General features: G+C 43.8%; 1 protein-coding gene across 1 annotated transcript in view; it reads left to right on the top strand.

Moving 5' to 3' along the window:
- The window catches only part of PLXNC1 (plexin C1), a 255007-nt gene that overhangs the window by 73885 nt on the left and 159825 nt on the right, over positions 1-21297 (top strand). The window contains exons 4-5 of the mRNA XM_006898490.1: positions 2166-2300; positions 8432-8532. Of these exons, the coding sequence (XP_006898552.1) occupies positions 2166-2300; positions 8432-8532 (236 nt within the window). The remainder of the gene's footprint in view (positions 1-2165; positions 2301-8431; positions 8533-21297) is intronic.

The following is a 21297-nucleotide window of genomic DNA, read 5'->3' as shown; positions in this document are numbered from 1 at the left end:
TGTTTCCAACTCCTTGCTATTGTGAAAAAAGCCACGATAAACATGGGTGTGCATAATAGACTGTTATCTATTAAGTACTAATTATGTGCTTAGTGTCTTTCAAAATTCTCCATTATTAGCCTCAGTATAGAGATGAGACCTAGTGAAGGTAAGTAAATTATGAACTTAAAGTAGCACAACTGACTTGAGAGTAGAGTCTAGGGGAAAGCCCAAGCCCACTGTTATGTCTCTATTGTGGTAGCCTTGTGGAGTGGTCTCCACTTCTGTGGTTCAGACCCTGCTGTTTTACAGCAGCCAGAACAATCCTTTTCGTTCAGAACTCAGTTCTGTCACATTATGTTATTCCTCCCCATAAAACTCTACATGGCCCCTCCATCTCACCTTGAATGAAAGGCAAAGTCTGCATACAGGTGTGCAAATCCCTTTCTTAACCGCCCCCTTACCTCTCTGACTTTGATTTCCACTCCTCCCTATAATCACTGGCTTCCTCTCAGTTCAGGCTCCTTCTCCCCCCGCCCCCATCTCCCTTTAGCTCTAGTCTTTGTTTTGTTTAATTTTTCATTTTATACTTGTTTGATTACAAAGTTAATATCCAGTGCCTTTTACACCGGATCTTTCCCCTTTCCTTTACCCATCAAATTGTGTGACCCTATGATCAATTCAGGATCTTTGCAGTGGTAGTTCCCTCTTCTGAAAACATACCTCCATATTTGAAAGGTCCCTGTCTCACTGCCAACAAGTTGTTAAAGAAATGCTTCCCTGAACATGTGTTGTTTATGCCCTTTCCTTACTTTATTTTATCCTTGAGCATTTACATATCCACCATCTATGAACTTTGATAAATGACAATAGTTATAGAAAGGCTTTAGGCCTTTTGTTCATAGGGTCACTATGAGTCATGTTCAGCTCAAAGGCAATCAACAACAACAACATATGTCAGTTTGTTACTGTAGTGGCTTGTGTTTAGAGCAGGAGAGGCATCCACTTCCTAATTAACACGCCTCCAGAAACTCTGTGAACTTTAATAGATGTTCATAGTTGTGGAGGGGCTTTGGGCCTTTTGTTCATAGGGTCGCTATGAGTTGTGCTCGACTTGAAGACAATCATCAACAACACCACCACCACCAACAAGTGGCTTATGTATTCCTTTGATGCTGAAAGCTTTGCATCCATACTCTAAATACCAGCAGACTCAATTGCAGTAGACTGGTTTCAGTGGCATTCCAAACTAAGACCATAAAGAAAGGCCTGGTGATCTCCTGAAAATCAGCTGGTGAAAATGCTGTAGGTCCCTACACAGTGGGCAGTATGGTGCTGGACTGAGCAGCGCATCATCCTCTTATATGTGCTCAAGCTTGGGTGACTGCGACTAATAAAACCAGCATGCATTTTAGAACTTGCTCATTTGTCTTTAACCACATTGGACTGTTAATAAATGTATTGCTCATAATTTCATCCCAGCCTCTACACATATACACAAGAATATGAGTTCTGTATAATAAGCCAGCTTCTGATTTTTTAATTTCCTTCCTTATTTTGGTCATTGCCATTTTTCAATGCAGAATAATGCCTGATGCCTAGTGAGTGTTCCATAGATGTTTGTTTCAAGTCATACTTGTTTATATTTTGTGTTCAAAACGATACCTGTTTTTCTGTTACTGTTTAGTTGTCCTGGAAACTTTAAAATGAATGACCACGGTAGAATCGTGGAGGGAAATCAGAGTAACATATGTGTGTATATTTATGTCAAGCCTCTTCCAGTTCCTTTGCAAGTCATTTTATGGGCTCTGCACTCATGAACCTGTCATCTGTTAGACCAGACCTGCGTTAGCATTGTGGACAGTGAGCTTTCACAGGTGGGACTACAGTCATTTGGAGAATGATTTGTGTGTGTGTGTGTGTATGTGTGTGTGTGTGAGAGAGAGAGAGAGAGAGACATTGTCCCCTGCCAGAGCAGAAACACAGCTTGTTATCACCAGCCTTGTTGAAAACCTAGACAGGAGAGGATAAATAAGAAATGTGGTACTTAACTGATGCCTGTTGCAGAGGAGAAAGGATGTGGTTTCTGAAATATGCTACAATTTCCCCCCATTTTGTTCCCTATTCTAAGTATTTAACAAAAATCTTATTTCTCTTTTTTGGGGGAAAAACCCTACCTCAAACAGGTTATTCTTGGTGAGAATTTGACTTCAAATTGTCCCGAGGTTATCTATGAAATTAAAGAAGAAACACCTGTTTTCTACAAACTTATTCCTGATCCGGTGAATAATAGCTACATCTATCTAACAGCTGGGAATGAGGTAGGTGGAAATACTACTTATTGCTTCTGACTTATGAATAAAAATTGTTTAATTGATGTCATTATCTAGTAGTGAGGCTTTTACTTTGAACTAGTGGGTTTAAACAGTGCTGCAGGCTGCCGGGAGATCCACAGTGGTTCACAGAGGTGGAATTAAAAACCTTACTGTCAGTAAGTAAGCAAGAAATATTGCCTATTTAGACAATTTTATTATTGGCTCTATTTCTAGTGCCAAGTTTTCCAGAGGTGGTGTGCTTGCAAATGGGTGCATAATCAGCAAGGTAACTGAATTTCCACATTTATTGTGTGGGCCCTGAACGGTTAGATGCATTTATGAATATTCCCAATGGGACTGGGTTTGGAATTTGGGGTTAATATCAGGCCACCATCTCATGCACATGCATGAACCAGGAAATATATGGCCCTTGCCCTCCTCTCTTAATTTATATGGCTGGTTTGTATTTTTTTTTTCTTATTGCTGTTTCCTGAAATAAAAATAATACGTTTTTACATTTTATTCATCATTACAAAGTGCTTTACCCAAGGGGATAGGAAGGAAACGAATTTTTATGGACTCCCTACTGACTGGCTCTGGTCTCTGTTTTAAGGATGGCCTCCTTCTCGATGCATAATGTCTGAATACATATATATATGTAAAAGTATAATAAATGATGCTAATGAAATATATTAATAATTTAATGCGATGAAGTTACTCTTGTTTTATAGATGAACAGTCCAGGACTTGGAGAGGTTAAGTCACTTATTCAAGGGCATACAGTCAGTCCTCATTAATTGCAGAGTTTCTATTTGCCAGTTTGTCTGCTTACCTAAATTTATTTGTAACCCCAAAATTTCAATACTCAAGGGGCTTATGCAGACATATGAGAACACATACATGCGCAGAGCAACCACAAAGCTGAGCATTTTACACTTTCCTACTTAAGGATAAACAAGGGAGTACTCAGTCTTCTCATTTTAACGCTTTTATTGTAAACAGGTGTCCTTTTTGTTTCTATTTAAGGCCATGCTTTTTTGTGTTGGGTTTTTTTTTTATGGTTTTATTGGTAATTGACCTGTTTAAAACGAACCCCAAATGTAGTGCTAGGGTATTGTCTAAGTAGTCTTATGCTCAAGAAGGCTACAGGCCTTAAAAGAGAAAATATCTACATTAGATGAAGCTTGCTCGGATCCACAATCAACACTCTTAACACCAGCAGTCAGGAAATCTAAATTGCACTGGGGGAAGTCTGCTGTCATGGACCTCTCCAGAGTGCTGAAAAGCAACGATGTCAGTCTAGATACAAAGGTGCACCTAATCCAGACCATGGTTTTCTTAATTCCTTCTTATGCTTCAGAGAGTTAGACAATGACTAAGAATGACAGAAGAAGAATGGATGCCTTCAAATTGTGCTGCTGGAGAAGAGTCTTGAACATTTCATGAACTGCCAAGAAAACAAATAGGTCTGTCTTGGAGAAGGTGAAACCAAGTATCTCCTTGAAGGCTAGGAGTTTGAAACTCCACCTCACTTACTTTGGGCATGTAACCAGGAGAAATCAGTCCTTGGAGAAGAACATCATGCTTGGAAGGGTGGACAGACAGCATAGGAAAGGAAGACCCCGAATGAGATGGATTGTACAGTAACTGGGGCAGTGGGGGTTGGTGTGTCAGAATTAGTGAAACTGACTCAGGATAGGAAAGGGTTCAGAACTGCTGTACATAGGGTCGCTATACATCACAGGCAACTCAATAGCATATAACAGCAATAACATACTATGACAGGTTTGAAAGCAGGAGTGGCATCCACTTCCTAAATAACATGCCTCTGGAAACTCTGAACTTTGATAAGTGTTGATAGTTATAGAGGGACTTCTGGCTTTTTGTTCATAGAGTCCTATGAGTCGGTCTCAACTCAAAGTCAATCAACAACAACACCGCCAGGCATGAGCACTGTTGGTTGTGAATTAAATGTTAATGAATCAGCAATATGTGTTGAATAAAGTGGCTTTAGCCAGAAACACACATAAAACAAGGATATGTGTTCATCAAAATGTTGTGACCAGAGGCTCACAAAGGCCTACCCGGTATTTGCCTAGGAAAAGTGGTCCAATGTTTGAAGGGACTTTAGAGGCCAGAATTATGACAGATAGTGAGAATAGACTGTACATAAGTTAGGTCTGGTCAGGGATAGAATTTAAACCCTCTTCTGATACTAAAGCTCCTGCTAGATGAGATCAAATCTCGAAGTCGTGAAAACTAACGGCATCCTGGCATGCTGGCTCAGACCCAGGGCTATGTGAGCTACACAACGCGAAGAATCTCCTGAAGAGCAGCCCAACCCACAGCTGGTTTAGTAGCCCCCCTCCCTCAGGGTTCTGAGGCTTTAAGTCTTTATATGAGAAGACTGTCCATCTTTTTCCCTCAGAGCAGCTGATGGGACTCCAACCACTGAACTTTCAGTTAGCAGTGCAGTATTTAACTCACTGCCCCACCAGTGCTCCTAGCAAAGAATAGAACCAAGACTTACAGAATGGATGCAACTGATGATGCCCTCAACCCACCCTTACTATTTTTTTTCCTCTCAGTCTGTGGAGAATATGCTATTATTCTATTTCATATTCTACTTCACATGTTTTAATAATCACAGAGTATGTGTGGAAGCATCCTATAGCCTCTGGTGTTTCCAAAGTTGCTATATTCTTTTGCCTTTAGCCACTTGAACAGCGAGTTAGTTACCACACTGAGATACCTATATCTCTGCGTTACCTACCTTTGTAAACTGTTTCCTCGCCAAACAGAATATTCTTGGCCACCATAAGCCACCATTTAAACACTTTTGATTGTATTTCTCTCTCCATCCGCCCCTCCCCCATGAATCTTGGTTTTGGAAGATCTTTGCCCAACAAAAGGACTATATTGTCACAATTTGCATTCCTGGGGTTCCCTTATCAAGGCGCATCTGACCAGTTAGTATACAGATGGTAGGCCCTCACAGTGGATAGAACGCCAGCCAGAAGCAAAGAAACTGAAGTTTCCTTAAGTCTGCTAGGTTTGTCCATTTGGCTTTTTTAAATACTGCAGGTAACACACAAACCCTCATTTCTACTATTATGAACACACAAATACACACCTAGAGCCCAGGACTCTGACTGGGAACCATGATAAGAGTTACCAGTATTGTTGTTGTTTCTTGTTTAATGCCGTCGAGTCGTAGACGACTCATAGCAACCCTATGAACGAACACCTGAACACTGTTCGTACATAGAGTTTTCGGAGGCAAGCCATTTTGGAAGTGGCTGTCGCTCCTGCTTCCAGGCTTGGTTTAGTCGGGAAGCTCCAGCCAACACTGTCCACCATGGGTACCCAATACCACGATTGGCACATCACTGTCACAGGCTTCAGCATCACAGAACCACGAGTTACCTCTGTACAGCAACACACAGACCAGTGCTATACCACCTAGGAGAATGTTTGACAGTAAGACAATTTGAACCTGGCCGAGGGCCACAGATGACAATCACCCACCTTCAGCTTGGTAGCACAGCGTCCTTCCACTAGGCCAGTATTAGCAAGCCATTTATTGGAAGGTGGAAAGTTCTGGTCGCTGGTGAAAAGCCTGGGATCTTGAGAAGAGTTACAGACCAGGCGTCAAAGCTAGTTATTGCTGTATCCTGCATTTAGAATCACTGCCAAATCCTATTAGTAAGCCTCTGGCTGTCCCTGGATTCACACGCAGTGTAATCTCTAGAGAGGCAAAACCTGAGGAACATCCTTTCCTAAACTCTTGGGGATAGAGTGACAGTCAAACTAAGCCACAGAGTATCCTTCAGAGGCTGCTCTATGTGGCCATTAAAAATAACCATGTGGAGTTCTACGAGCTGATGTGGAATAATCACTCTAGTGTGTTATTAAGTGAGAAAAGCAAATCTAATGCACTATTTATTGTGTTGTCTCTGTTACATAAAGTGATGTGCTTGCATGTTTAAATGCATTGTGTCGTCGTTCTCAAAGAATGTCCTAGAGACTCATATTCCACGAGCTGTTCTGAGCAAAAGTGGTCTAAGGACCAGATGTTACGATAACCCTTCCCAGAGCGTCCTGGAGCTCAGCGTATTTTGACACCCTCCACTCCTCATGCTAAGGAAGCTAGCTGTTTAGTCTAAGGAGTCATATGTTTATGGGACCATGGAAAACTTTTTTTTCTGTGTAGTATTAATAGTCAATGTTTAAGAGTTTTGTATATGCCTGACAATGTTTGTCATACCCCAGTGAAGTCAGCATTGCCATCAATGCTTTACAGATTAGAAACAAATTCAGAGAGATGATGAGACTCAAATTTCTAGAATTAAAAGCAGAGCAAAACAACTTTGTATGTGGTCTGCCGGAACCTCTCTGGGGGGAACGGAACAGTGAGTAGAAGAGTCTTGGTTCCCTGGTGGTTCGAATCCCCCAGCGGCTTTGAGGAAGTGAATAGGGGCCATCTTCCTCCCATGTTATTTACAGCCTTGGAAATTCACTGGAGGGTCACCTGTGGCTTGGTTCCTACACCACAGCAGTAAGTTTGAGTTTTGAATTGTGAGCTACAGCTACTCACATCCTGGTTGATTTTAGCCTGACTCAGCTTCGGCAACGTCCTGATCCATCTGTCAGAGCATCAAGGGCTGAGAGATGGAACCACGTGGTCATCCTCCCTGAAGTCAACGTAGAACTGAAGAATGCCCCCCGGGAAAGTCCTTCTTTGCTTTCCTTCTAACTCCCTTCTAGATCTGTTTCCCTAACCTTTGTAAGAAGTTACGTATTCTTTCTAGTATGTACAACTTTCTGGCATAATGAGTCCCCCAAGTGTCCTTACTACTTGCTGTGTGATTTTTGCCTGCAGCTAAAGGCACTTTGTGAGGCTCAGACGCCTCCCACCACCGTGTTTGAGGCCCTCGCTGACTGACTGGCAAAGAGCCTCCATGCCTGGCTCTGCCCAGCATGCGGCCAACTCTGGGGGCTGCTGTTTCCTGACAAAAAGAAATGGAAGTTCTTGGGGCAGAAAAGTGGAGGGGGTGGCCGCCAGGACAAGTGTGATCAAGGTGCTCCTTAAAGGCAAGGATAATGAAACTTAATCTCACAGACTTGGGCTGTGTCATTAGGAGGCGTCAGTCCTTGAGAAAGGCCATCATGCTTGGAAAGTTAGAAGGTCAGAGAAAAAGTGGAAGACACTCAACAAAGTGGATTGACACAGTGACTGCCCCAGTGGGCTCGAGCATATCAGAGATGATGAGGATGACACCGTTCAGATTTGTTGTTCATAAGGTCATATGAGTCACAGTCAACTCAATGGCGCTCAATGAACAACAACCAGAAGAGGATGGGGTGTGGACAAGCAAGCCAGGAGATGAGGGGACGAAACCAGCCGGACAGAGGGTGTCCTTCCTGCTACTCCTCATACCACAATGTCATGCCAATGCCAGGCTAACACCCCTGGGGTTGGCTTCTTGCGTTCCCAGGCTCATTCTCAAGGTGTCATGACCATACGTTGGCCATTTCTATATGCAAATCAGATGGCCTGATTGCATGACCTCCTCTGACATTGTCAGCAGGTCAGGCACCTGAGCGCACACCACATTCAACCTGAATGAGCTCTTGAATATACTGATTGCTGTGCCCCATGCCTGTGCTTTTTTAAAAAAATTCTAACTATTCTTTTATTATTATTATTATTAATTTCAATTATCATCTACAGAGATTTTGGAATTCCATTCATTCATTGTTGCACTTTTCTCCCCACTGACCTACCCCCACCCCAACCCCCAGTTCGCTCCTCTCCTTGAAAAGCAAAAGAAAAACTTCTTCATTGGTACACAATCCGCCCTCCACATCCCCACCCCCACCCCAAGTATACTCCACTCTGCAACCCTCATTCCGAGCTTCTTAAGTGAGAGTGACAGAGAGTCTGGGAATAGGAACTTTCAGAAACTGACTTACACGGCTGCGCTGGACCCTAGAACTTGAGAACTCTTGCCCAATATAAGTAGAGGAGCATTAAGAGTTCGTGTGGATAAATGTGCCTTTCATCAGATAAGGTGTTGTAGTTTTCATGGTGCTGCTTATAATTCTGTGTGAACAACTGTTGTCTTTAATTTTAGGTGAGGAGAATTCGTGTTGCGCGTTGCAGTAAACACACGTCCTGTGTGGAGTGTTTAACGGCGACAGACCCTCACTGCGGTTGGTGTCATCCTCTACAAAGGTATTTCCCAAATCCTTTCTCATGAGCCTGCGTTTTCAAAAGTGTCTCCTGCACGGAACACTTGTTGCGCTACTTAACAATCCATTTCAACTACATTGGGGAACAGATCTCTTCTCGGTCTGAAATATATCTCTGTGTAATCCCAATGAATTCTCTGAGGTGTTTATAGCCGTATCGATTCTACAGCGTCATTTGACCTGGGCCACCCAGGGTTACCTAAGGGGGAGCAGGAAAGGAGGGGATGGGGGTGTGACATTAAGAGGATCCATTTTGCTTTTAATTTCTAGAATTCCCCAAAACTCAAGCGAGCAGCAAGAGGTTCTTTCTCAGAGAAGATAAAAGAATAGGGATGTTTGAACCTTTTCAAATGAATCCTCATAATGTCATGTATTCTTTTGGCTCCGTGGAAGCTTTATAATTGATGGTGTTGTCTCCTTACAGCAGTATGGCTGAAGGCCTGATGTACAGTCTTAGTCTCTGGACAGAATCTGCCCAGCCTGGTCTTCTGTTACCACGTGCCTGACCCATCTAGGCATAGCGATGACTTGTATCGGCTGCCTCGCCATAGCCATAGCAGTTCTTAGCATCGCTGGGACCAGCCTGGTTGGATTCGCTGTTGCCATGGTAACCCAGTACTCTCTGCTCTTGCTATAGAAGCAAGGAGAGAGAGCCTTAGCTGCGGCTCAGGCAGGAAAGAGGGAGGGAAAAAAAGCAAAACATAACAGTGTCTGTCAGTTTGGTGTTTTCAGTTTTTAAAGGTGAAAAAGGATGAGAAAGAGCAGGTGGAAGGAAGCTGAAGGCTGAATGAGGGGCAGTTTGGGGACTAAGAAGAGAACTGGGGAGCATGCCAGGGAGGAAGTCAAGTGCAATAATGGAGAAAGGGGTAAATACGATATAGCCAAGAGGTTCAGAAAACAAAATACAAATATGGGAGTGGGATTAATTAAGAGTTCACGAAGGAAGTCAAATCTAAGAGGCAGCAAGATGCATAATTGTCCTTGCCTTCGCTGCACTTCCTTACCGGGTTGTTGCCGTCAGAATCCCTGGCAGACAAAAGAAGCAGGGCCAGGAAAATGCTCATGAATAATTGTAATTGGGTAGAAACGTTTTCTTCTTGTCGCTTACCCAAGATTAGAATTTGAGAAATTACCTGATCATGGGAAGCGCTTATTGTTCCACATGCCCCCGCCCTCCACCCAGAAGTTTTGCCCTAATTGTTCAGATGTATTCCATTTATGTAGGTTCCCTGTCTGTATTTATAGTATTACACACTGCAGTGAAGTCAGCAATCGTTGTAGTGACTGTGGCGATGATGGTAGTGGTGGTGACGGTGGTTGTTGTATGCCATTGTATCAGTTCCAACCCGTTAAGACAGACGAGGAACCCCCATAAGTCTACCTAGGCTGTAATCTTTACCTGGGCAAAAGTGCAAGGTTGAGGGTTTTTTCATCCCCCCTCAAGCAGCTGGTAGATTTGAACCACTGACCTTTTGGTCAAATTGACCAAGTCCTTTACCATTGTGCCACCAGCCCTCCTTAGTAATAATGATTGTTTTGTGCCATCAAGTCACCTTCCACTCATACTGATTTTATGTACAATAGCTCTTTACCCTGCCCTACTCTGAGCCAGTCTCTCTGACTCAGACATACTGAATCCCATTGTCCCAGTTACCATGTCAATCCATCTCATTCAGGATATTCTTTTCCTGTGCTGTCCCTACACCCTTCCAAGCATGATGTCTTTCTCCAAGGACTGGTCCCTCCTGGCCATGTGCCCAAAGTATGTGAAACAGAGCCTACACATCCTTGCTTCTAAGGAGAAACCTGGCTTCCCCTTCTCTGAGACAGACCTATCTGCTCTCTTGGCAGTGCATGATATGCTCAATACTCCTCTCCAGCACCACAACTCAAAGGGATCAATTTCTCTTCTGTTATCCCTAGTCATTGTCCAGCTCTCTGATACATAGCAAGTAATTTTGAGAATTATGGCCTGGATCAGGTGCACCTTAATCTCTAGACTGACATCATTGCTCTTCAGTACTAGAGAGGTCCCTGACCCACTGTCATCAGGTCAGTTCCAATAGTGGTGATTAATTAGCCATATTTACCTTATAGCTACTGTATTGATCAGTGCAAGTGTAGGATTCATGGGTGATATACTCGCTGATGACATGAACTGACAACTGCAGTATTTATTGTAGTTAGTTACCGTTGGGTCAACTCTGACTCATGGGAACCCTACGTAAAACAGCCTTGTGTAAAAGTTACCCATTTCTGCATCACCTTCATCATCACTGGCATATCTGAGTCGATCATTACAGCCATTGTATAGCACCTTCCGACTTGGGGGGCTCATTTTCTATCACTGCACAGACAGTAGGTTCTGTTTTGATCTGTAGGTTTTCACTGGCAGAGCTTTATAAGTGGACTTTTTCCCATAATGAGTCTTAATCTGGAAGCTCTGTTTTGCTCAAACCTATCCAGCACGGCAGTGTTTAGATAGCACTTCTGGAAATTTAGAACTGGACAAGGGAGTGTTTACATGAGTCTGTACATTGAGAAAGGAAGACGTTTGAACACTGAGCATTAAGGTGCTGCTGTGTTAAGGGAGTTCAAATGGAGAAAGAAGAAATAGAGAAACACAGAGGGCAGCTAGGAAGGGAAGAAAAGACCTGGAGAAGATGGTTTCCAGGAAGCTGCTGGGCCAGATGCTGCTTGAGGGATCAAGCCAGAGAAGCAGAGAAGTGATTAACTAACTGGTGAGCCAGTGGTCATTGATGAGCATGACAAAGGCAGGGATGTGGAATGGTGCTAAAGCCACAAGAAGCAATGGAGACCCATCAACAAACAAATGGATAGAGAAGCTGTGGTATATTCACACAATGGAATACTACACTGCACTGAAAAACAAGGAACTCATGCAATATTATTCAAAATGGGTGACCCTGGAGGATATTATGCTGAGTGAGATATCTCAGTCACAGAAGGACAAATACTGCATAGTGCCACTGTTGTAAAACAGGACTGACAGCAGGGTCAGGGAGAGACTGAGAAAGATGGGATAAATTATGTATACTGCATTGAAACAGATGAGGGCGAGAACAGTTTAAAAGGGATATGTGATTAGGTATTATTTTCATGACAGGAGTCCAGAACAAAGGCTGCACAGTGGAGTGGACCTGGGGGGAGGGATTGTATAACAATGAAAGAATTTTTCTTTGATTTTTCAAAAAGAGGGAATGGGGGAGGGGCAGAGGGGGGGAGAAAAGTGCAACAATGAATGAATGGAAATCCAAAGTCTCTGTAAACTTTCATTAAAATGAATTTTTAAAAAACACAGAAAAGAGTGAGGGGAAGAAGCAATGGAAAGAGAAGAAGAAAGTGTGGAGACAACTCTTGAGAGGAGTGTTGCTGAGAAAGACAATGGAAAAAAGGCACAGATGTTGGAGGAGCAAGTGGAGTCCAGAGATGCATCAAGACATGCAGAATGACAGTGTGTGTTTATGTTACTGGGAAGGTTCCAACGGAGCGGCAGAAACTGATGATGCAGGAGAGAGAAGAGAGGATTGGGGGGTGTTGTCTTTCAGCAGAGGAAAGAAAATATGAGCCAGCAGGGAGGGCAGCCTCAGAAAGGAGCATGTGCATGTCATTCTTAGTAACAGGGAGAAAGTGAAGAACACGGGCTGGGAGCCAGATAAGGAATGGGCGGCTTTACATGCCTTTTCATATTGCTTATGACTGTTTCCAGTGATTTGAGGCACAGTGAGAGTGAAGTGGGGAGGGAGGATTGAAAGTTTAAGGACAGAGAGAGAGGTGAAATATGAGAGTGGGAGAGAGAACTGACCAGGGTAATTGCCTGGCAGGATTGAGCTCACAAGGGGGTTACTAATCTTGCCTTAAAGTGAGAACAGTAAGCATGATTTTGCTTTTCTTCTGCCATGGTCAGCTCTGTTAGTTTAGGCAGACAGTACGAGAAGGTTGAGTATAACCAGAGGTCATGTTTTGCTGGAGTCCCTGGGTGGTATAGAGGCTTAACATGTTCCACGGCTGAGCAAATGGTAGAAAGTTTGAGTCCACACAGAGGCAACTTGGAAGAAAAGCCTGGCATCTTAACCTCCAAGAATTCAGCCACTGGAAACTCTGTGGAGCACAATTCTGTTCTGACAAACGTAGGGTTTTCATGAGGCAGAGTGAACTTTCTGAGGAGGTTGGAGAGTTTTTCCAAGAAATATATCAGGAGAGGAAAGAGAGGTGAGGGAACTGACATGCATGTTGACATTGACTTTATGATCATCTTAATAATAGACCTTTGGCTTTAGGCTGGAGAAAGAGAGAAGGAGGGCCATGAGGGGATGTGAAAAGATGGTAGAATCAGTGCATTGGAGGTAGTGCTTATGTTTAAGAAGTGCTCAAGCTGAGAAAGTGGAGAAGAAGGAGAAAACAGTTGGGAGTTATGTTTTTCTTAGGTGCTGTGGAGTTGAGTACAACTCATGGCCTCCCTGTGGATAGCTATCCTGTGTCATCCTCATCATCTCTGACAGTCTAGAGCCCTTTGCTGAAGTCACTGTGTCAGTACACCTCAGTAAGTCTTCTTCTTCAGTGACCCTCCATCTTTCCTTGCAGGATGTCCCTTTCCAAGGAATAGCCGCACCCAGCTACACGTCCAAAGTATGAAAGACGAAGCTTTGCCTCCAGAGAGCTCTTTGGCTGCACTTTCACCAAGACACATCTGCTTGTTCTTTTGACAGCTCGTGGAGTATTCAACACTCTTCTCCAGCACCACAACTCAAAAGCATCAGTTCTTCTCCTGTCATTCGTAGTCATTGTCCAGTTGGGAATAGAGGATTCGAGTTTGAGGTCATGGAAGGAGTGAAGTTATTGGTAATGACAAGATGTAGAGTTTGAATGTGTTTCTGAAGTAGGATGGAGTGCTAAGGGACTGAGTTGTCAGAGCATGATATCAGTCATCTCTGTGAACGTTGAACTCACCAAGGACAGTGGTCGTGAGAGTGAAGGAACTCGATATTCAAGACAAGGGTAAATGATGGAGAAATCTGGGGATGTTGGCACCAAAGGGATTTTGTCTAGTGATATGAGCTTCAAAGCTGAGCAAATTTGATAAGAAGACTCATTATCTGGAAGAAACAGTGTGAAGTGAACAGGCAGTCTCTGTTTAGAGCGGGGAAGCAGTTCACTCTTGAGATGAAGCTCTGTCCTTCAGGTAAAGGGCTAGGTTTCAGTAAAAGCAAGAAGATGAAAGAGTAGTTGGAAAGAAGTTGAGAACATAAGCTGTGGCACGGTGACGCTTTCTCCGAATGCTTACTCATTGTGTTCCCCTGATCAGCTCTTGCTCTCTCACCCTGCCCCACTCCTCTCCCAAATAGTAAGCCTTCAAATATCAATATCACAACACATCCTTTCTAACTTAAAAATCAAGCAGTGGTCATGGCATGCAATGTTTTATGTAATCTAGCTCATCATTACCTTGACGAAACTATTGCAGGCCACTCTTTTCCTTCTTCATCTTACTTATACCACACTAGCGTTCTTTCTGACCTACGGATATGCCAAATTTGTTCCTGCCGCAGGGCCTTTGCACTTGCTATTCCCTCAGTCTAGAATGTTTTCCGGGTCTTTTCATGGATGACTGTCTCTTTTCCACCAGGACCTAACCCACACGTCTTCATCTGATTATACAGTTTTAAGCAGTTCCCAGTTCATTCACAATGAAAACTCTGATTTATTTTCTTCATGGACCCATCATTGTCTTTAATGATTTTATTTTAGTTGAAATATAAATTCTGTGGGAATAGAGACCTTGTCTATCTTGTTCATTACTGTATCTTCAGAATCTAGAAAGTGCCTGGCACTGTTGTGTGCCACTAAGTCGAAACCAATGCATGTATGACGCTCCACAGGGTTTCAGAGGCTGTAAATTGCACAGGATGAGTTTGCTCCCCTTTTTCCTGTGGAACAATGAGTGAATTTGAACTGCCTGCCTTTGGATTGGCTTCCTTGATATATAGTCTATGCTAAAAGAAAAAAAAAAAGGTCAAATACAAGGAGTAAACTGAATGAGAAACACTCCCAATGGCAGTCTGAGGTTTGTGCTTTATAAGTATCATAGATTATTCCAAAGTCGAAGATTGATGGCCTTCACAGCCATGTGAGACCACTTGGTTTGAAACTGGCTTGGTTCTGGCTTCAGATGAACTGAAACCAAGCCTTGGATCTGTGACTCATGGTAAGTTCCAAGTACCGTTCAAAATTAGGAATTCTAAAGGGGAATGTTTTCTTATAACTGTAGAGCATCCCACTGTGTTTATTTTAAATGTCACAGATTTATTTAGAAAAAAAAAGGAATTTATTTTCTTTGTTGAGAAGGTTGAGTTTCCTTGTATACGTGTCTTGAAAGTGGATGGGTCGGGGGGAGGCAAGTAAATTCTCCAGACGTCCCTTTTGATCAGAGGTTAAGAATAGGCATCTAGTATGAGCAGATAAAAAGCAATTAGATAAACAATGAGCTCAAAAAAGTCTACTATTTTATTGTTGGAACCTCAAATCCAACCATCCAACCTGTGCTGAATTTGCCTGTGTGGGTGGAAAGTGAATTTTTGCAGGCTGAATATCTTGGGTTTGGAAGCAGTTTCTCAGTTTTTCCCATATTGCGAAGCTTAACACATGTGTTCAGTTATGGATTTCCACAAAACTGGCAATCCTGAACCAATGAACGGGTGAGGTTCCAAAAGTTCATTTGCAAGTTTGTTTGGCACCCGGGATACATTCCCACCCCCCGCACCCCCTAGAAACAATGTCATAAATTAAGGATTGATTCACAAGCCAGCCCACAAAATTCAATTAAATAAATTTCAACAAATATTTATTGAGTGCTTACCAAGAGCCCAGCGTGGGAAGTGAGATAGCCAGGTGCTATTGAGAGAAATCAGATGCCATTCTTGGCCTGAAGAAACTGACATGCTAACAAGAGAGGCAAAGCCATCAATAGTCAACAACATTCATTAATTCCATATAATTTCAACCAACATGTATTTATTGAGTACTTAGGCAGCTGCAGGGGAGCTAATCTCAATTTATGTGAACCTATGTGTCTTAGAAACTTAAACTCATTGGATAATGGTACGAACTCCCTGCAGACCCTCCATCAAGTTTTTGCATGAGAGAGTACCCATCTTTCTGCTGAGGTGAAAGCGGTGCATTTGAACCACCAGAGAATTGCAGCCTTTGACTTAGCAGTGCAACTCCCTGCGGACGACATTGCCAGCACTGTCTAAGTGTGTTAGCGTAGAACCATAGACCCCGTAGATATAGATCCTTCAGTGGTTAATTTTTCAAAAGTTGATCACCAGACATCTTTCAAGATACATTTTAGTGGATCCAATCCTCCAGCCTTTCCATTAGCGGCTAAATGCATTAATTGCATCACTCAGAGATTCCACTGTACTCCTACTAAAATGCAATGTGAGATGCTGGAGATACAATTTTTTTTTTTTACCAAAGTCGGACTTGTGGTCTAGTGAGGGATATAAGCAAGTGTATCAGTCAGATTTCTGCTCCAAAAATGTTGTGCAACAAACTACCCCCAAGTGTTTCCTGGCTTACGGGAATGGGAATTTCTTTACATTTGTTTTTCTTGCTCAGGGATCTATCTGTCAGCTGGAAGGCTCTATGTGAAGCTGTAGGTTGAGATCAGGTTGATTTCACCTGCCTCTCATCCTGCACATCCTCTTCTCAAGGAAGAGGCAGAAGCACAGGAGAGCTAGCTAAACTAGCCTCCACATTTGGAGCCTTAGCCCACATCATGTTTGCTGATACGTCATTGGCAAAGCAAGCCACGTAGCCACGTCTCTCAGCAGTTGCTGGATGCCTTTGAGTCAACCGTGTTTCATAGTGACCCTGTGAACAACGGATCTAAATATTGCCTTGTCCTGTACCATTGGCATGATTCCTGCCATATTCTAGCCCATTTGTTACAGTCACTCTGTCACTCCGTCTTTCGTGTCATCCTCTTATTTGCTGACCTTCTGCCTTTCCCCGCAGGATGTCTTTTTTGCAAGAACTGGCCCCTCATCACAGCCTGCCCAAAATATCTGATAGAGAACCACCATCCTTGCCTGTAAGGAGCACCCTGGGTGCTTTTCCTCCAAGACAGATGTGTTTTTTCTTTTGCCAATCCATGACATATTCAGTCCTCTTCTCCAATGCCACCGTTCAAAGGTCTTGATTCTTCTATCATCCTTCACTGTCCAACTTTAAGAAGCATAGAAAGCAATTGAAAACATCATGGCTTGCATTAGATGCACCTTAGTCTTTAAACTGATGTAACTGCTCATTAGCACTTTGGAGAGGATTTTCCTTGACAACAAATTTTTGCGCAGTGTAGCACATTTTTTGATTTCTTGACTATTACCACCATGGATATTTGTTGTGGATGAAAGTAAAATGAAATCCTTGACAACCTCAGTCTTTTCTCCATCTATCATGAAGTTGCTTGTTGGTCTAGCGGTGAAGATTTTGTTGCATCAGTGCTGAGATATGATCCACATTGAAACAGTGATAGTTTAAAGATGAAATTCTCACCTTCAATGGAAGAGACTCAGGTCCAGTCTCCAGTGCACTCCAAGCACAATGGTCACACCTCTGTCAGTGGAGGCTTGCATGTTGCGATGATGTTAACCAGATTTAAGCCGAGTTTCTGGCCTATCAGGGACTAGAAAGGAAGGCCTGGTCTATTTCCAAAAATCAGCCCCTAGTTTCTCCACAGAATCATAATAGCTCAACCCTGTTGTGTATGGGGTCATGATGAGCTGAGTAGGGGCTGATGTGAGCTCCCACAACAACAACCACCAGGGCTAGCAAAGAGGGAGTATAGGGTCCACAGGAAGACATAAAAACAAACAAATGGACAACTGAATACAAACTGAAAGGATGAGGGAAGGCTTAGTAAAGAGAAGGCAGAGACACTGGGTGAAGAGCTATTGGAGAGCACAGCCTGACACTCCGTGTGGACAAGGTGATGGCATGGCCAGGACAGCAAGGCTGCGAGAGGAGGGTGTCACGGTAGCCAAGGCAGATGAGAAGTGCTAAAGAACGTGGGCTTCATGGGGAGGACCTTGCGAAGATGTTATAGGGAAGACCAGGGGTGTGTTTTAGGACAAGCGCCCTGCAGGGCAGGATGGAATGGAGGGCACACTGCTGGAAGCCAGCATATCAGTGAGAAGGTGGTTGTAAACCAGCAAGAGACTGGGGACCGAAGCAGAGTAATAGTGTAGAGATGGAAAGAAGTGGGTGGATTTAAGAGCTACCTGGAAGATAGAATTGACAGGACCAGGTGATTCATTGACTCCCCCCTTGAGTGTGACACACTAAAAATAGGGTCATAAAATGAAAAATACAACACCAAGGTGGCCACAGTTTTTCTGGAAGATGTATTCTTACTCCCTTGATCTCAGTCCTCACACAGAAAATTAAGAGATGGGAGTCAAGCATATCCCGGATTCTTCCTGAGTCCTCAGCTGTGGCAATAAGTCTTAGGTTGGAGCCCTGAGAACAGGAACCTACAAGTGGAGGAGAAGGATGCTGAGTGGGGCCTGCTACAGTGGAGGTTCAGAGAGGGCATTGGGGTGAGTGAGCACGCTTTCACCAGCAGTGAGGTGACCTTGGTGACGAGGTCCTAGGAGAAGGAGTCTGGCCATCTGGTTTGGATGACCAGATGGACAGAATTGTTGCAGGAATAGCGTGTTTGGTTGGGACGCATCAGGGGTGAAAAAGAACAGGGACAGCTTGCTTGAGATCAAATCCCGGCTTTTGTATAACCAGCAAGTTTCTCTTCTCTGTACCAAATCTCGCTTTTGTAAAGCAGGGTTAATGAACGTGTCAAAACAGGGTTGCTGAGCGGATTAAATGAGATAATGCAGGTAAAGTCCTGGACTCCTAACAAGCCCTGTAGCGATGTTAGCTGTTATTATGGTGGGATCCTAGAGGAGGGAGTCATGGGGTGTCTCTGGGGCTGGGAAAGGCCTCACAGACGAGATGGTGTTAAAATCAGGCCTCGGAGCTTGAGCAGGCTATGATGGGATTAAAGGTATTGCAACCTACCCTTAATCCTCTTACAACTGATTGGTGTATCAGATCATGGGGATCATTATATAATGACACATTACATCATTAGGTCCGAGCACTGAGAATCATGGTCCTGCCAAGCCAACATGTATTTTAGAAGGATACAGTTCGGTCCACAATAGCTCATGACCCCTCGCTCCACCTTCAACGCCAACAGCACAGCATCTTCCGGTCTCTTTGATGCTGACCCCTGTTTCCACTGTCGGTGTCTCCTTCCCTGATTCCTCTTTCACCCTTGTGATTACAGCAGGTCTGGCTGGATAATCCCGGCCAATCTCCTCATCTCAGGGTCTTTAACGTAATCAAATCTGTGAAGCTCCATTTGCCACATCAGGTAACAGAGTCACAGATCCCAAGGATTAGGATGTAGACATGCTTGTTGATGTTGTCGTGTTTAGATGCTGCTGAGCAACCCTATGAACAGCAGCTCTCAGCTCGTCCTACCTTGTCCCGTCCTCACGAACTCTGACATACTTGAGCCCATTGCTGCAGTCACTATGTCAGTCCATCTGTTTGAGGGGCTACCTCTCTTTAGCTGACCCTCCACCTTTCCAAGCATGATGTCCTTCTCCAAGGAAAACCCTCTCTTAGCAATATGCCCAGTGTATGTGAGATGAAGGTCTATGATTTTTGCCTCCAAGGAACACTCTGATTGTACCTTCTTTCGGACGTACCTGTGTGTTCTTTTGACAGTCCATGGGATATTCAGTACTCTTCTCCAGCATCATAACTCAAAAGCATCAATTATTCTTCTGTTATCCTTATTCATTGTCCAACTCTCAGATGCATAGCAAGTGAATGAAAAGCACATGGGCTGAATCAGATGCATCTTAGTCCTCAAAGTGACATCATTGCTCCTCCATAATTTGGAGAGGTCCTTGACTGTAGCCTTTCCCAGTGTAATACTTCTCCTGATCTCCTAACTGCTGGTACCAAGGAACATCTTTAGGAGACCATTGTCCTGCCTATCACAGACTACATAGATAGTTAAAGCAGAATTCAAATCTAAGCTTAGCTATAACTCCCAAGCAGGTACTTTTCCCTATTTCTCATGAAAAGGGAAGAGAAGCAAATATGGAACATGATACCATCTGTCAGTGGGAGGAGAGGGGAGAGCCTGGGACAAATGGACCCTTCATGGGTGACTGATATCCATAAGAAAAAATAGTGGATCCATGCTGACATAGGTTATAGAAACTTCTATCATGAGCACTTAAGCATTGCATAGACTCATTCTTTCAACAAATATTTATTGTCCAGTATATGCCAGGAAAGCTCTGGTGGTGATAATGGCACTACCATCCCCAAGGCACAAGGTTCAAATCTACAAGCTGCTAATGGGAGAAAGGTGGGCATTCTCCTCCCATGCAATTTACTGCCTCTGAAAATCTGCTGGAGGGTCAGCTTTGAATCGGTTCCAACTCCATACATAATATACAACATGAGGAAGAAGAAGTATATGTCACATCTTGAAAGGACACAGTAGTTGTAATCATGGGCTTGAGCATTTCACAGATTGTAAGGATGGCACTGGATAGGGCACGGCTCATATTTGTGATTCATAAGGTTTCTGTGAGTTGCCTCAGGGACATACGGCTCAGTGGTAGAATTCTGTTTTCATTGTGGCGAATGTGGGTTCTGTTTCTGTCCAGTGCACTTCTAATGCAGGCACCGTCTACCTGTCACGGGATGCTCAACTGGGTTCACTGGGGCTTCCAGACTAAAGCAGAAGAGGAATAAAGGCTTGACGCTCCACTTCTGAATATTAGCCTGTGAATCACAGTTGTCTGACCCACAGCTGATCACGAGGATGGCAAAGGCTTGGGCAGTGTTTTCTGTTGTGCTTGGAGACCACCATGTTCCTGGGCCTACTCCAAGGTTATATGTGTCAGACACGGTTCTAAGTACCAGCAGTAAGCAAAACAGAGCCAGATCCCTCATGGACATCATTCTAGTGAGAGAATACTGAGGACGCAAACACAAGGTACACTGGAGACCTTATTAGCTGTGATCAATGTCGTAAGAGTAGGGAGTAACCTTGGAATCTTGGGATGGCTCCATGAGTTGAAGTCAGCATGGTGGCAAGGTACCACCGTGTTCTAGATTTTAGTAGATTGGCCACGTAAGATCATCCCAAGACGGTGACGTATGAAGTGTGATGTCTGAGGTCTGAAGGGGCCTGTTTAGCCCCTGTCATGAACTAGAGTGGCCAGGAAGGCAGCTTGGTACAAAAGTTCTGACAGTCTCTCCGTCCATCCTCTCCCGTAATTGTGGTCTGTCCCTGTGCAGATCTGAAGTTTGAAGGCTGCACAGTGACACTCCTTTATGGTCCAGTGCAGCTGTAATGACAGCAGCAATGATAATAATGAGATTTGGGGGTGGCTTCTCTTTCCTGCGTGAGGACCCCATTGTGCCAACTAATTGTGTAGAAGCAAGTAGGACAACTGTCTGTGGGGTGGACGCAGTGGGGAGCAAAGAGGAGCATGTTCTTCGGGCCTTTAGGGCATGACTGAATTACCCAGGCAGAGGCGGAACCCGAGCATCTGGGTTACCAAGAATGCTGGGAGACGTCTGGGAACTTCTCTTACTGGAGCGGGGTCTCAGGTGCGGGCCTCTGGTTCTTCAA

Source organism: Elephantulus edwardii, unplaced genomic scaffold (genome assembly GCF_000299155.1).
Source record: "Elephantulus edwardii isolate Elephantulus edwardi_28Jun2011 unplaced genomic scaffold, EleEdw1.0 scaffold00231, whole genome shotgun sequence".
Lineage (NCBI taxonomy): Eukaryota > Metazoa > Chordata > Mammalia > Macroscelidea > Macroscelididae > Elephantulus > Elephantulus edwardii.
This window is presented reverse-complemented; position numbering and strand designations above follow the sequence as displayed.